The 16,918-nt window shown below is 36.7% G+C and overlaps 1 protein-coding gene across 1 annotated transcript in view; it reads right to left on the reverse strand.

Annotated features, from left to right (window-relative positions):
- LOC103597929 (dynamin-3-like) overlaps positions 1-16,918 on the reverse strand; it is a 152,185-nt gene that overhangs the window by 128,447 nt on the left and 6,820 nt on the right. Inside the window, exon 3 of the mRNA XM_008581809.1 lies at positions 5,014-5,163. Within this exon, the coding sequence (XP_008580031.1) occupies positions 5,014-5,163 (150 nt within the window). The remainder of the gene's footprint in view (positions 1-5,013; positions 5,164-16,918) is intronic.

Here is a 16,918-nt window from a genome sequence, read left to right on the forward strand (position 1 = left end):
ATGCTCTGTTTTAAAAGCAACAGAGCTAGGGAGAGGATTAGAAATAAAAATTTGCCCCACTGAAAATTTAATCAGATCTTTGTTATTTCTCTCCTTCTACTGATTTTGGGTTTGATTTGTTCTTGTTTTTTAGTTCCTTGCGATGTAATATTAGATTGTTTATTTGAAGTCTTCTTTTTTGGTGTAGTCATTTATTGCTATAAACTTTCTTCTTACAACTGCTTTCCCTGTATCCCATAGGTTCTGGTATGCTGTGTTTTCATTTTCATTTGTCTCTAGGAATTTTTTGGTTATTTCTTTGACCCATTCATTGTTTAGAAGCATGGAATTTAATTTCCATGTACTTGTACAATTTCCAGTGACCCTTTTATCGTTGATTTCTAGTTTTACTCCATTGTGGTCAAACAAGATAGTTGATATGACTTCAGTTTTTTTAAATTAGTTGAGACTTGTTTTGTGACCTAACATATGGTCTCTTCTAGAGAATGTTCCATGTCATACTGAGAAGAATGTGGATTATGCAGCTGTTGAATGAAATTGTTCTATAGATTTCCAGTCAATCCAATTGACCTAGCATAGAGAATAATTCTGATGTTTCTTCTGGCTGATTTGTCCTTTGCTGAAAGTGACATATTAAAGTCCCAACTGTTATTGCATTGGAGTCTATCTCTTCCATTAGATCTAATAGTAATTGCTTTATATATCTGGGTGTGCCAATATTGGGTATGTATATATGTAGAATTGTTGAACTGATGCCCTTATCATTATATAGTGACCTTCCTTGTCTTTTTTTGTTTTCTTTATCTGATATAAGTATAGCTACTCTCACTCTTTTTTGGTTTTCATTTCAGTGATAGAGAAATAACAAAGATCAGAGCAGAAACAAATGAATTAGACATCAAAAAAAGATACAAAAGATCAATGAAACAGAGTTGGTTTTTCAAAAAAGATTAACAAAATTAATAAACCTTTAATTAGACTAATGAAGAAAAAGAGAAGACTACATAAATAAAATCAGAAATGAAAACAGATAGTTGATATGACTTCAGTTTTTTTAAATTAGTTGAGACTTGTTTTGTGACCTAACATAAGGTCTCTTCTAGAGAATGTTCCATGTCATACTGAGAAGAATGTGGATTATGCAGCTGTTGAATGAAATTGTTCTATAAATGTCCAGTCAATCCAATTGACCTAGCATAGAGAATAATTCTGATGTTTCTTCTGGCTGATTTGTCCTTTGCTGAAAGTGACATATTAAAGTCCCAACTGTTATTGCATTGGAGTCTATCTCTTCCATTAGATCTAATAGTAATTGCTTTATATATCTGGGTGTGCCAATATTGGGTATGTATATATGTAGAATTGTTGAACTGATGCCCTTATCATTATATAGTGACCTTCCTTGTCTTTTTTGTTTTCTTTATCTGATATAAGTATAGCTACTCTCACTCTTTTTTGGTTTTCATTTCAGTGATAGAGAAATAACAAAGATCAGAGCAGAAACAAATGAATTAGACATCAAAAAAAGATACAAAAGATCAATGAAACAGAGTTGGTTTTTCAAAAAAGATTAACAAAATTAATAAACCTTTAATTAAACTAATGAAGAAAAAGAGAAGACTACATAAATAAAATCATAAATGAAAAATACATAAATAAAATCATAAATGAAAAAAAGAGATATTACAACTGATACCACAGAAATTCAAAGTACCATAAGAGACTACTACAAACAACCATATGTGAACAAACTGAAAAACCTAGAAGAAATAGATAAATTCCTGGACACATACAACTTACCAAGGTTAAATCATGAAGAACTAGAAAACCTAAACAGACATGCCAAGTAATAAGATTGAAGCAGTAATAAGAAATCTCCCCCCAAAAAGAAAACACCAAGAACAGATGCCTTCACTGCTGAATTCTCCAAAACATTTAAAAAAGAACTAATACCAATTATTTTCAAACTTTCCAAAAATTTGAAGAGGAGAGAATACTTTCAAACTCATTTTACAAGGCCAGCATTACCCTCATATCCAAACAGGAAAAAGACACAACAAAAAAAGAAAAATATAGACCAATATCCCTAAAGAACACAGATGCAAAAATCCTCAACAAAACACTAGCAAACCAAATCCAAAAGCATATTTAAAAGATCGTTCACCACGATCAAGTGGGATTCATCACAGGAATGCAAGGATGATTCAACATATACAAATCAATAAACGTGATACATCACATCAACAGAATGAAGGAAAAAAAATGATCATTTCAATAGACACAGAAAAAGCTTTAGATAAAATCCAACACCCTTTCATCGTATAAACACTCAACAAATGAGGGACAAAAGGAATGCACCACAATATGATAAAGGCCACATACAACAAACACCAAACTAATATCATACTGAACAGACAAAAATCAAAGAGTTCTCCTCTAAGATCTGGAATAAAAGAAGGATGCCCAATTGCCCCACACTTATTCAAGATGGTACTGAAAGTTTAATCAGCACAATAAGGCAAGAGAAAGCAATAAAGGGCATCCAAATTGAAAAGGATAAAGTCAATCTATCCCTATTTGCAGATGAAATGACCATACACATTTAAAACACTAAAGACTCCACCAAAAAATTACTAGAACTAATAAATATATTCAGTATAGTGGCAGGATACAAAATCAACACACAAAATTAATAGCCTTTCTATACACCAACAACAAAGTAGCCAAAGAAGAAATCAAGAAAGTAATCCCATTCAAAATAGCTACCAAAAAAATGAAATACTTAGGAGTAAATTTAACAAGGAGGTGAAGGGCCTCTACACTGAAAATTATAAAGCGTTGGTGAAAGAAATTGAAGAGGACACAAATAAATGGAAAGATATCCCATGTGCTTGGGTTGGAAGAATTAACATCATCATAATGTCCATATTACCCAAAGCAATCTACATATTCAATGAAATCCCTATGAAAATACCAATTACATTCTTCACAGAAATAGAAAAAAAAAATCTTAAAATTTGTATGGAACCAGAAAAGACCCATACAGCTAAAGCACTCTTGAACAAAAACAAAAAGTTGGAGGCATCACACTTCCTGACTTCAAAATATACTATAAAGCCAAAGCAATTAAAACAGCATGGTACTGGCATAAAAACAGACAAATTGACCAGTGGAACAGAATAGATAGCCCAGAAATAAACCCATGCACTTACAGACAACTGATTTTCAACAAAGGTGCCAAAAATATACACAAGGGAAGGCCAGCCCTTTCAATAAATGGTGCTGGGAAAACTGGATATCCAAACGCAGAAGATTGAAACTAGACCCCTATCTCTCACCATAAACAAAAATCAACTCAAAATGGATCAGAGATCTAAATTTCAGACCCAAAACTATGAAACTACTAGAAGAAAACACAGGGGAAATGCTACATGGATTTGGACTGAATAGTGCTTTTTTTTTGTACAAGACTACAAAGGCACAGGCAACTAATGCAAAAATAGACAAACAGGACTATATCAAACTAAAAAGTTTCTGCACAGCAAATGATCAACAGAATTGGAGAAAATATCTGCAAACTATGCATCCTACCAGGGATAAATATCCAGAATATACAAGGAACTCAAGCAACTCAATAGTAAAAAATATCCGATTTAAAAATGGGCAAGGGGGCTGAATAGACATTTCTCAAAAGAAGACATACAAATGTTCAACAAGTACATGAAAGAATGCTCAACATCTCTATTCGTCAGAGAAATGCAAATCAATACCACACTGAGATATCATCTCACCTCAGTTAGATTGGCTATTATACAAGACAAAATAACAAATACTGACAAGAGTTCGGAGAAAAAGGAACTCTCCTACATTGTTGGTGGGAACATATATTGATACAGACATTGTGGAAAACAGTATGAAGTTTCCTCAGAGAACTAAAAATAAATCTACTTTATGACCCAGCCATCCCACTACTTGGTATAAACACAAAAGAAATGAAATCAATATATCAAAAAGACACCTACACTTCCAAGTTCATTGCAACAATATTCACAGTAGCCAAGAGATTGAATCAACAGAAATGCCCAACAATGGATGAATGGATTAAAAAAACACAAAAAGTATGGTATATATACACAATGGAATACTATTCAGCTGTTAAGAAAAAAAAAAATGAAGTCCTATCATTTGCAGCAACATGGTTGGAACTGGAAACTATCATTTTAGATGAAGTAAGCCAGACACAGAAAGACAAATACCACATGTTCTCACTCATATGTGGAATCCAAAAGAAAAAATAAAATAAAGCAGTTCTCATAGAAGTAGAGAGTAGAATAATAGTTATCAGATGCTGGGAAGGGAGAGAGGGCAGGCAGGAGGAAAAGAGGTGGACTAATGGGTACAAAACTACGCCGTCTTCCCTAAGTGAATCATTGTGCAGTATATGCAAGTATTGAAGCAACACACCGTACCCTGTAAATTTGTACAAATAAATGTTAAAATTATTATTTTTTTAAATTTGGTCAGAATAAAGGCTATCTCCCATCATACATCATGAATTCATTATCTAATTTGTAAGTTTCTGCTGATTGTATGGGGGAAAAAAACTCACGGTTTATTCCTCAGAAAGAAAATAAATAGATATATTCATATAGGCCCACATGGAAATTCAATAGGAGAAGACTCAACCATAGTACCAAGTATCTCTACGATTTTTGCAAAGACTGAAGATATTAAAAATGGAAGTTTTCATGCATATCCCTTCCAAATTCTAAAAGTTTATAATGAAAATAAAATAAAATTTTTAATGATTAACTCAATTCTTATTTTTTTAAGTCTTTTCCTCCTGCATCTCTAAATATTCTAAGAGCCCTTGGAACCATACCGTTAATGGCAGTACCCAAGCATTATACTAGAAATCCAGCACCATTTGTACCTTCTACACAAATAATATGTCTTAATTAATGTAGTAAAAATTTTTGAGAGAAGAATTTGGAAATTTATCATTTTACTTACCGTGTGGGGAATAGACTCGTAAATTAATGGGTATGGAGGAAATGCCTTTATTCATTCCAGTCACTCGATCTGTTTCTGCTTCAATCTCGTGGCGAACTTCATCAAAATCTGTAAATTTTTTTCCTTTGCAATGCAGAAATTCAGCATACTCTACAAAAGACAAATTCATACAACCTAAATTCATGCATTCTTTGCCACGATTGCAATGAAACAATGTTTCTTTAGTTACAAGTCAAAGTATCCAATATTGTCCCTTCAGCTAGCATAATGAGAGCAGTTAATCCTTTAGAAATATTAAACATAGTACAAATGTCATGGACGCTAAATTTGCTAATTTTCATGTAAGCAATTAATGTACTATAGGCAGTCTTTAACCCACGTAGTCTATTAAGTAATTTAAATAGAATTTTGGCTGTTCAAATAAAACAAACAACACTTGATTGTCAAAGAAATTAGATCTAGTGAACATACAAAGTCTACTAATCCTGTTAGCATTTCCTTTTTATATATCATTTCATGAGGATGAAATTCTAAGTTATATAAATATATCTCCAGAAGGAAGATGATTTAGAAAAAAAAATGGAAGAAGCATATGGAATACTATAGTTTAATAACAAACTATTCAAAATGCCACACCAACATGTGTAAAGACATTTTCTCAAGAAAAAGATACAAAGTATTACATCAAAGAAAATATTTACCTGCAAACTAAGAAAAGAAAAAATCAGTACCTAGGCAGAAGGAAAAACTCTAAAATAACTACATAAATAACAGAAAACTTGTTTTTATTAAATTTAAGTAATATTCTACCAACTGTTGTCATTACCAATTTCTGCAGCTACTTCCAGAGATATTAGGCATATGAAAAACAGCACAACTCAAAAGGGAAGTTAGTACTGTTACATCTAAAAGTTGCTTCTGATTTTGACAAGGGAACAAATGTTAACAAATATTTTATTTTCTCTACCATCTACATGAAGAATTTTTCCACCAAACCTAGACTAAGGCTGAGTATCTCAGGCCCAGATGCCAGCTAAGGCAATTACTGGGCAGCCTTTTTACCATTCCCCACCATAAACATTTAACCTTCACCCATGGAAGTCAAATGGCAAGGCCAACAGGGAAACAGTTATAAGATGTGGTTTCCTGTCTTCAAGTAGCTTAGCATTAACTCGAGGAGCTAAAGATTGTGTCACAAAGAAAAAAGTTAACACAGGCAACATGAAATAAGTACTGATCTGTACTTAAAATGATAGGATAGGTAGAGATAGGAGACATGGCGTCAAGCTGCAGTGCTCAAAAAAGAAAGGCATGAATTGAGCACTGAATGGTAGGAAGGATTTCAATGTGTTCAGAGAGAAATTTCTTCCAGAGGAGCAGAGAATCTTATTAGCTTCACTAAATCCCTGGCAGGTTATCATCCAGCCTCTGCTTGGACCCATACACTAATGGGGAACTGAGGCTTTGATCTCTTTGGAAAAAAAAAAAACAATATTGAGAAATTTTTTTTTTATGTTGTTATGAAATCTGATTTCTTGTCGTATTCCATTGGTCCAACTTTTGCTCTCTGGAGCTACTGAGACAAAGTCTTCTCCCATGTGAAAAGGCCAGGGACTAATCTGAGTGTCGGCATCCAGAGTCTGTCTCCTTCCTGGGCCTCTCTCACCACCTTTCCTTGCTTGTCTGATATTGCTCAGGACTCCTGGTGGCAAACAAAGATTTCCCGGCTCCACCCCAGCTACTCAGGACTGGAAAGATCACAGAATTCCAAAGTGGACTAAGGAGTTTCTGCTTTAATTTACCAAAGAACTTACCAGACCTGGCTTTTTGAACATTACTATAACAATCAGAAACAGACTTAATTTTTTGTCTTTGCTATCAATACTCATGGACATGAATATTTTTCTATCTTAGTTTTTCCATGTTTATCCAAAGATAAGTGCCACTTTCTGAAAAATGGCAAACTAAGTCTCCTGAATCTTCATTCCTCTAATGGAAGTACACACAACAATAAAGATTCAACAGGCTTCAGAAATGTGGCCTGAAGAGATGATTACATTATCTGGCATGTTCTTTCAGTACTCAATTCATACCTAACTTCATGTTGTTATGTTTACCCTCACAGGTGTGGTTTTTTAAGAATATAAACTCCCAAAAGATAAAGACTTCATTTTATTACACACTCAGTGCCTAGGCCAAAACCATGTGAACTTAAGAGTTTAAAAATAAGTAGAGGAAAAATACTAAGAAAACTAAAGAGGAGCAAAAGGAGTCAAATCCCCGAAAACACATAAAAATTAATAAGTAAAAAATGAGTCAAATAATTTAGAAGAAATTGAACTGTATTTTTAATAATTTAGGAGAAATGGAACTGTGTTTTCTCAATTCAATATATTCTGTAAAATTCATACTTGAGGACTTGTTGCTATCAAAATTATTATTGCCATAGAGTTAATAAGCTTTTGGATCAGGGACTACATTTTCAATTGTTATTAATAAATTTAAGTAACACGAGTGTGGGTCTTTTTTGCCACTAGATGGCGCCTACCGGCTTTCTATGTAGGACACTAATGCCCTTCCAGAAGGTTGTAACATCGATGCAATTTTCAAAATAGATTTAAATTAGTTCCTACACTATTGAAAATGCTTTTATCTTAAAATTTAGACATTATAATTGTGCAGGACCATCTCAAACCTTTGTGTTTTTTTTAAGGATATAGTCCCTGGACAAATTCAGGAATGCCTGTATTTAGTTACTTAAGCTCAATATTTATTGAGCTCCAACTACTTGCAAGCACAGTTTTAGAAACTGGGATATAGTAAGGGGAAAAAAAGAAGTCCCTAGCTTCACAAAGCTTAAATTCTAGTGAGGTGAAACTAAACAATGTGTGTGTGCTGAATGACAAGTGCTATGGAGAATATAAAACAGCATGGGGTATGAAATGCTTTGGGAGAGGGGTTATTACTTTGTTATGTGCTGTGGTTGAAGAAGGATTCTCTAATGTGATAAAGTGACATTTGAGCAAGCCATGCTTTCTGTGAGCGCATTGGGCAGAGTGCCCGAAGCAGATGTGTGCTCGGCATGTTGAGGAAGAGCAAGAAGGCCCATGTGGCTGGAGCACAGAGCATGTAGGGGAGAAAAGGCCAGAGTGTGGTACAGACCTGGATTGTGGAGTCCTGTGATTCTTGGTCTGAGTGAGATGGGAGACCACTTGAAAGGTTTTGGGTAGAGGGGAAACATGATGCATCCTAGGTTTGAAATGAATAACTGTGGCTGTTGTGTTGAGGACAGACAAGGGGGAACAATAGAGGAAGCTTCTGCTGGAATGATCTAGTGGACCAGGATGGCAACAGTGGGGTGGTGAGAAGTGGCTAAATTCTGATACATTTTGAAAGAAAAACCAACAGGATTTGCTGTTGGATTAAAACTGGGGTATGAGAGAAAGAGAGGCATCAAGAATAACTTCAAGGAGTTTGACCTCAGCAGCAGAAAGAACTTTGAAATAGAAAAGACCAAAGAGAAGAGGCTGAGATGGGATGGGATCAGGGTTGGGAATGAGGAGTTTGGTTTGGGACCTATTAAGCTTGTGATGCCCGTTACACACCCACCCAAGTGGAGAAAAAGAACTGCTGCTAATGGTTGAGGATTACACAGCTGTGGGAGGTACCATTTATAGTCATCTGACAGGTGTCTGTTACTCTGAAAATCTTCCAGAAGATGGCAGTCAAGTGCCTGAGGAAAAGGGCAGCTTTTCTAATTAACACAACAATGCCTTTAGGGCTAGATCCAGAAGTCTTTCATCCAGGGAGAAGTCAAAGCTAGAGACAGATATATGGGAGTCATTAAAGTCAGGCAAGTGGATGAGATCCCTAAGTGAGAGAGTTAAGATAGTTAAAAGGTCAGAGCATTGGGCCCTAGGTTTTCCAATGTTTAGAGGTCAAAAGATGGATACTGAGAAGGAGAAAAACCAAGTAAATCAAAGCCAAGTAAAGGAAGTATTTCACGAAGAAAGGAAGGAGACCTTCCACTCCATCAAATACTGCCAATGTGTCAGGTACGATGAGGACCAAAAATAGATCACAGAACTTGGTGACTTGAGGATGTCGATGAGAGCTATTACAGTGGAGTGGATTGGGTGAAACCCTGATTGGAAGAGGTCTAAGAGAGAATGAGAAAAGAGGGAGTGGAGACTGATTGTAGACAAATTTTTCAAGGAGTTTTATTGTAAAGAAGAGAAGTGAGAGAGCCATGAAGAGGAGTGCGAAGTCAAGGCAGGGTTTTGTAAAGATGGACAACCAATGGATGTTCATAGACTGCGGGTACCAATCAGCACTAAGGGAAGGTGATGGTGCAGAAGTGAGAAGGGACAAGTGCTGAATCAGTGTCTTAAGGGAGAAGGGAGAGGAAGCCAGAAAGAAGGAAAGAAACATGCCAGTGCATCTGTAGAGCAGGAAGGACGCAGAACAATGAGGGTGAGTGAGATGAATAAGTAGTCCTGATGGTGGTGGGAGAATGTGAAATTCATCAGGTGAGAGTGGGGATTTATCATATGCACCTGAAGTTGTTTTATGCCTTCAGAAAAGATTTCTTTACGTGTTTCCATTGGTTAACCCACAGAAATACTATTATTTCCACCACAAAATACATGACACACACACATGCACACAAACACACAGCCATGGAGTGATAATAATTGAGTGACCTAAGAGTAACAGTAACAAGGATGTCAACTTGGGTCTAATCTACATCCATCACTGGAGTTCAGACCTGCCCAGCATTTTAGAAAAATTGATGAGGAGGAAACACAAAATGCTTTTTTTCAATAAATCCCAAAGAGACTTCTGGGAAAGAATTCATCCTACAAGATGGAAAAATCCAGGTAAAACCAACTGACCTGAGTTGTCAGAATGGAGCTATCCATAATCCATCTTTAATCCATCCCCAGAGACTTATAGGTCTGTGTCCCCTTGTTTCCAAAGGGGAAATGATAATTGTCAGAACACCAGTCCCACTTTCTTATTAGAAAAACATGGCAACCATAACTACAATTCATAGCTACAGGATAATATTGCCAGTAAGGTGAGTTCCACTAGCAACAGGTAAACTGGTCCTATTATGGGATACCTGCCCACTAGTGAGCAAACCATAAATAGATGGACAGCAAAGGTGGCGTGAATGTTTTTGTGTAATTGACCATAGTTGCTAATAAAGAAGATCATCAACCAGCTTATATCATCACACAATTCCTAAATAAATCTTTGTTAGCAATGCATAGTTAAAAAAAATCACAGTTTTAGCATCCTGGTGTTCAAAAATACAATTTCTTGGAAAGGACTAACACAAAACTAATATATCACTCACTATATTCACCTCTGAAAAAGAATGTTCATATGAGTTTGGGGATGAAGGAAATTCTGACATTTAAGCCAAACTCTATAGAACAGGTGGTTGACTAATAGCTAGACTTTTTAAGAGCTGGTAAAAGTGCTTTTTTGAGATTTTGTATTATGATAAAGTAGTATGTTTGAAGGTTTACACAATCTCATGTTTCTCATAGAGATGTACAATTTCCAGTGGTGCAAGCCCTTGTTACATGTTCTCAGTGTTCTTTTCACTCTAAATGCTTGGTAATTGGGCACATAAAATGGTCTCTTTCTCAAACAATTCCAGGCTTCAGCCCAGCATCATTCTGAACAGACAGTGTATTAAATTTCTTAGCCACAAGCTCTCATAAAGAATGAAGGCTATGTGTGTATAAGCATTGAAACTCTGATAACGCACCTACGAAATTCTATTTTGTGGCAATATAACCTGTTTTACTAAGATTCATGGTATGTTTTCAGTTTCACAAAATAGACTCCTAGCTTTCAATATCTTTTTGTTTTCCCAATGTTAAAAATAGCCTACATTTGAAGCAAAAGTTAAAATACATTTTTATGTCAAAGAATGATCGGGGGGGAAAGTAGAGAATTAAAAAATCAGAGCTATAACTCTATTTTATTTTCATTTCCCTGTAAAACATTTTAGTACTGTCATTTCTACTGGTCATGAAAAACAAATTATGCTGAGTTAAACAACTGACAAATTGTTTGGGAGAAGGATGAAATGGTTTATGTCTGGGCAATGTTCCAATCATCCATGAAAAGCACAGCATGACCATAAGAATTTAAAAATTTCCAATATGCCCCTTCCATGGGGGATAATATGCATATATTTCAATTAATCAAGGTTAAATAGAAAGGAATAATTATGGAGCAGTAGCATATAACCTCTTGTCAATCTTTATTCTAAGAACTGGGGCCCTCAATATTTTAGCTGGAGTCTTATTTATGAAATGTTATAATAGTGATGTTATGTGAGCACAGAGCTCCAATGAAAAGAGAGTGCGTGAGTCACATAAATCAGGAACAATTTTCAATGCAAATAAGCTCAATTTACTGGTTGTAAAGAGCATCTATGTATGACTATGTTTAAAGACATATTTCCTCAGAGGCAAGGCTACATTTTGCTCTTCTGTGTTTCCCTAACATCTACCATATTTAGGGTTAAAAACATCTGTAGATTTCTTCCTTCTTTAAAGCAGTCTACCATTCAGCATTGCCAGTCTTAAAAAAACAACACTTCCATCAAGCCTTAAAGTCACTTGAAACTGAAGGCAAGATCCTAGAATTGTGTTTAAGGAACCCAGATATGAAACCATACCTAATTTTGTTGCTAAGGTAAACCAGGAAAGTCTAGCAATCAGAAAAAAAAAGGAACTAAAAAAAGCGAACAGTTACCTCAGGGAGTCTAGCAACAGGTGAAAGATAGAGGTCTCAGTAGGAGGATTAAGAACAATATGGTGGGGCGGGAGTACGGAGGGCCAAGATTTCATAGCAAGGTGCCAAGCAGGTATCAGAGACCAGACACAGACACTAGGGCCTAGGGTCAGGGCTCCAGTACTCCTGAGGCAGAGTAGGGAATCAAAACAGAACTCCAGATGCAATGAGCCAGGTGGTACCAAGAAGAAAACCAAGGTGTGATTTCAGTCATGGCATGGAAGGTAGAGCTTTTCTCACAAGATACAAGGTCAAAGCCAGTAGAATAGCACTTACGATCAAGAGAGATTAGTATCAATACCACCTTGATATTTACTGCTCAACAATGGCCTTTACAGTTTTCTTTTCCAGGGGCTGCCTGGTTCTAAAGCCTGGGTGAAGCTGAGCCAGTGTGTCAGGGTTAAGTGGCTCCAGATAACTGGAATAGTGCTGGTGCATGAAACCAGGGCCAGCAGTCTACAGAAATCCCCAGAGAAGAGGGGCCTTCTGTGGAATATTCCACCACAATAGGCCAAAATAACAATCAGAGAATCAGCAGCTTGATTTAGTTCTATCTTTTTTCCAAAGGAGCTTGAAGAATATAACAAAAATCAACTCCATAGTTCCCATGTAAAACACAATCAAGAGAAAAGCTATATTCCAAATACTGAAACCAAGTAAAAAGCATGCCAAGCACTTGCAGTGCAGTTAATTATTCTGTCTCAGCAGCATATGATATGATCGTCCTCCTCTTGCCTGAAACGTTCTGTCCTACTGATTCCCATTATTCCACTTTCCTAACTTTTCTCCTTCTTCCCTGACTGCTCCTTCTCCCCGGCCTTTGCTCGCTATTCCTTCTCTTCTACGCTTCTAAACATCAAAGTACTCCTGGACTTCCCTCTAGACCTTCTTCTCTTATTTTCCATCTCTGTCCTCTCTCTAGGTGACCTTATCTAATCTCATGGCCTTACAAAATACTTTATACACAGCCCCCAAATTCATGTCTCAAGCACCCATTTCTCTCCTGAATTCCAGACTTGTCTATATCTAATTACTGTGCTTAACTGGCATTTCCACTTGAATGCCTAATCAATACCTAAATATTAGCCTGTCCAAAACTAAACTTAATTCCCCACTGCCCTCCCCTCCCATCATCCATACCTACTCCTCTCTCCCATTCTCCCACATACCAATTTTAATAGTAATTATCAATTATTGGTACATCTAAATTATTGAATCAGGGACTCATTCATCTTTGCACATCTTTTCCTCAGTGCTCTCCCAAACACCCTCTCACTACCTGCACAGCGACCACGCTCCTTCTAAGTCCACTCCACCTCTTACCTGGACTACCATAAAGGAGCCTCACTTGTCTTCCTGATTCCCCTCTTGCCCCACTGAATCCAATTTTCCACCCGGTAGCTGAAGAGATCTCTTAATTTATTTATTTTTAATGATTACACATATTCATGAGGTACAAAGCTGACCATTACCAACTGTGCCCAAGATATGATGGTCAGATCAATACTATCAACATGCCCATTACTACAAATTGAGATTATTCACCTAATTATTTTTTATTGAAACACAGTTGATTGTACCTATCTGTGGAGTACAGAGTTAAATATCAAGACCTGTGTGCAATATTTGATGCTCAAATCAGGATAATTAGCATATTCAATATTATACAATGTAATCATTTTTTGTGGCCCTTTACCAATTCCTCCTTTACCCTCCCCTCAGAGAGATCTCTTTTTTTTTTCCTTTTTGTCTTTTTTACTGACCGGCAACGGGATCGCAACCCTCGGTGTTGCGCCCGCACCGCGCTCAGCCAGTGAGCGGGAACCGGTCTCCACATGGGATCCGAACCCCGGCGGGAGCGCCGCCACACTCCCAAGCAGCACACTCTCCAGTGCGCCACCAGGCCGGCCCAGAGAGATCTTTTCAAAACATGTATTATATTATGTCTTTTAAAAGGTTAAAAACCTTTTATTGGTTTTCCAGTACATTTTAAAAAACCCAAATTTCTCACACTGGCCTATAAAATCCTAGACAGTCTGACCTGTCTACCTCTCTGATGCCATTTCTTTCACTATCTCCACCATCCCTGCTCAAATCCCATCAGCTGCAATGGCCTCCTTTCTGCTCCTCAAGCACACCACGGTTCTCTTCTGGAATGCTCTTCCCCCAGACATCTGCATGTGTAGCTCCTTCTTGTCATTTATGTCTCACTCAGCGAAGAGGCTTCTCTGACCAGGCAAAGTAAAGTAGCAGCTCTTGGTCACATTTTATTACACTGTGCAGTTTATTTTCTTCAGTGCACGTAATCACTGTCTGAAGCTTTCCTTGTTTGTTTTTTATTGCCTGTCTTCATCTGCTGGAGTACAAGTTCCATGAGAACACGAACATCATCTGTCTTGTCCCTGCTGTACTCGCAGTGCCTAAAACAGTGAATTGCATCTATTAGGCACTCAGTACATATTTGTTGAATTGATGAATAAATAAATGAATGAAGAAATGAGTGAATGAATCAACAAACGAATACTGGTGGAAGCTTTAAGTTAATGGGTGGAGAGAAGAAAATGATCATAAATATGGCTTTTGACACTGAGTTTTAGATCTCTTTGAAATGTCCAAGTAGAGTTTCGAGCAGAAAATAAAAATATTATTTACCCACTACCTCTCTGATGCCATTTCTTTCACTATCTCCACCATCCCTGCTCAAATCCCATCAGCTGCAATGGCCTCCTTTCTGCTCCTCAAGCACACCACGGTTCTCTTCTGGAATGCTCTTCCCCCAGACATCTGCATGTGTAGCTCCTTCTTGTCATTTATGTCTCACTCAGCGAAGAGGCTTCTCTGACCAGGCAAAGTAAAGTAGCAGCTCTTGGTCACATTTTATTACACTGTGCAGTTTATTTTCTTCAGTGCACGTAATCACTGTCTGAAGCTTTCCTTGTTTGTTTTTTATTGCCTGTCTTCATCTGCTGGAGTACAAGTTCCATGAGAACACGAACATCATCTGTCTTGTCCCTGCTGTACTCGCAGTGCCTAAAACAGTGAATTGCATCTATTAGGCACTCAGTACATATTTGTTGAATTGATGAATAAATAAATGAATGAAGAAATGAGTGAATGAATCAACAAACGAATACTGGTGGAAGCTTTAAGTTAATGGGTGGAGAGAAGAAAATGATCATAAATATGGCTTTTGACACTGAGTTTTAGATCTCTTTGAAATGTCCAAGTAGAGTTTCGAGCAGTCAGTTAGAAATATGGGTAGGCAGTTTAGCCCAGGAGCTATAAATGTGAGAGTCAGAGGTGCTAGGTTGCAACTGAAGCCATGGGGTGGAAGAGATTGTCTAAGGGAGAATCCAGAATAACACCAGAAAGGAGCCTTGGGTAAACTCAACCTTAAAGGCCAAGTAGAAGATAATGCATTGACAAAGAAGATAGAAAGAGTGGCCAAAAAGATAGCAAACCAGGAGTGTCTGGCATCGTGGAAGCCAAAGGAATAGAGCAAATTTCAAGAAAGAATAATCGACAGTGTCAAAAAGTTGTTGAAAGGACGAGTACAAACAAATTATTATTAGAATGACAGAAACTGAGGATGTATTATATAGTTTCCTGTATCCTTAAACAATGTTCAATACATAATTTAAACATTTCTTGTTATTTCAATGATTTTTGCTATAGATGACTTTATTTACTTAAAAATTGTTCTATGTACTTTTTTATGCTTTCTTTTTTTCTCGTCTCTTCCCTTGCTATCAGGTTTATAATTGTCACTTCTTACTGGTGGTGATATAACTGTTTTTAAACCATATTCACATTCCAACCTGTAGCTTTATACTTTATTCTAGACTGAGAAATCCAAGAACCCAATATGTATAGTCTGAGTCTAAAATAAGACTGGTGAAGCCCAGAATAAGGTCAGGACCCTGAAATGCAAGAGATTTAGATTAAAGACATTATCAATTTTGGCTACCCAAGGCTCTTTTTTGCTTCTTTCTGATCATCAGCTAAGTTTAGAAACTGAAAATATCAAAAAAGGTTTCTGGATAAGTGAGTTATTACAATGTTATTTAAGGATAATTGAATGTAAAAATTCAGAAACAGCAAATAAATCAATGTCATTCTGTGTTTCAATAACACAAAAAATAAGGTGATCTGCCAAGTAAAAATCTATAGAGTAATTAAAAGTGAAATGATAAGACTTCGTTATGAAAATTCAAGAAATCAGATTTCAATACAGGAAATAGAAAGTCTAAGATTTACAAAATAAAAATATTATTTACCCACAGAATCTTGGACAAAATGAATGAAATTTATAAATGGGATTTAAACAGTATATCAGAACTATATACAGTATATAGATATGTAACTAATAAAGATTTTCAAAGAAAATATCAGAACTATGATATGCACTTCCGGATACCATATAATATCTCAACTGCTTGACAAAAATCTCTTCTATGAGTATGCACTTTTATGTACAAGTTGCCACCAACACTATCCCCTTTAAATATTTAAAGGAGATCTTTAGTGCATTTGGTAAGTTCCTCAAATGTCTTCATGACAAATTCCTGTAAGTTGTTATCAGCTGGAAACAGAGCCCATTTAACTTTTGTATATGGTGGAAGGTATGGATTTAAGTTCATTTTTTACATGACTATGGTGTTCTGCTAATGTCAGAATCCTGTCGACATTGCCAATTTTAGCACTCTTAATCCTGTTTGTGATGCCAATTGTCTAGCTACATGACCACGCTAGTTGTTGGGCTCTTTTACCTGCCAATAATCCTGTACCGACTGGGCCAAGTGCTGAGCTAGGGCTGGGTCTGGAGCTCACAGACCCCTCAAGCCTGTTCACAGACTGGGTCACAAACCCTTCACATGCCAGGCTGGGTCACCAGACCCCTCACACTCAGGTCTATGAGCTAGGTAACTGGCCAAAAGGTCCTTGGAAGCCATAGGTTGGAAAGCATAGCTGTGCCGGGCAGATGCCCAAGGCAGACGCCTGCCTGCCTGCTTCACTAAAACACTTTCTCTCTCTCTCAAGAACACAAGAATAGCAACAAAACTAAAAAGATACATTGGCGTGCATG

The sequence above is a fragment of the Galeopterus variegatus genome, unplaced genomic scaffold (genome assembly GCF_000696425.1).
Source record: "Galeopterus variegatus unplaced genomic scaffold, G_variegatus-3.0.2 Scaffold2470, whole genome shotgun sequence".
Classification (NCBI taxonomy): domain Eukaryota; kingdom Metazoa; phylum Chordata; class Mammalia; order Dermoptera; family Cynocephalidae; genus Galeopterus; species Galeopterus variegatus.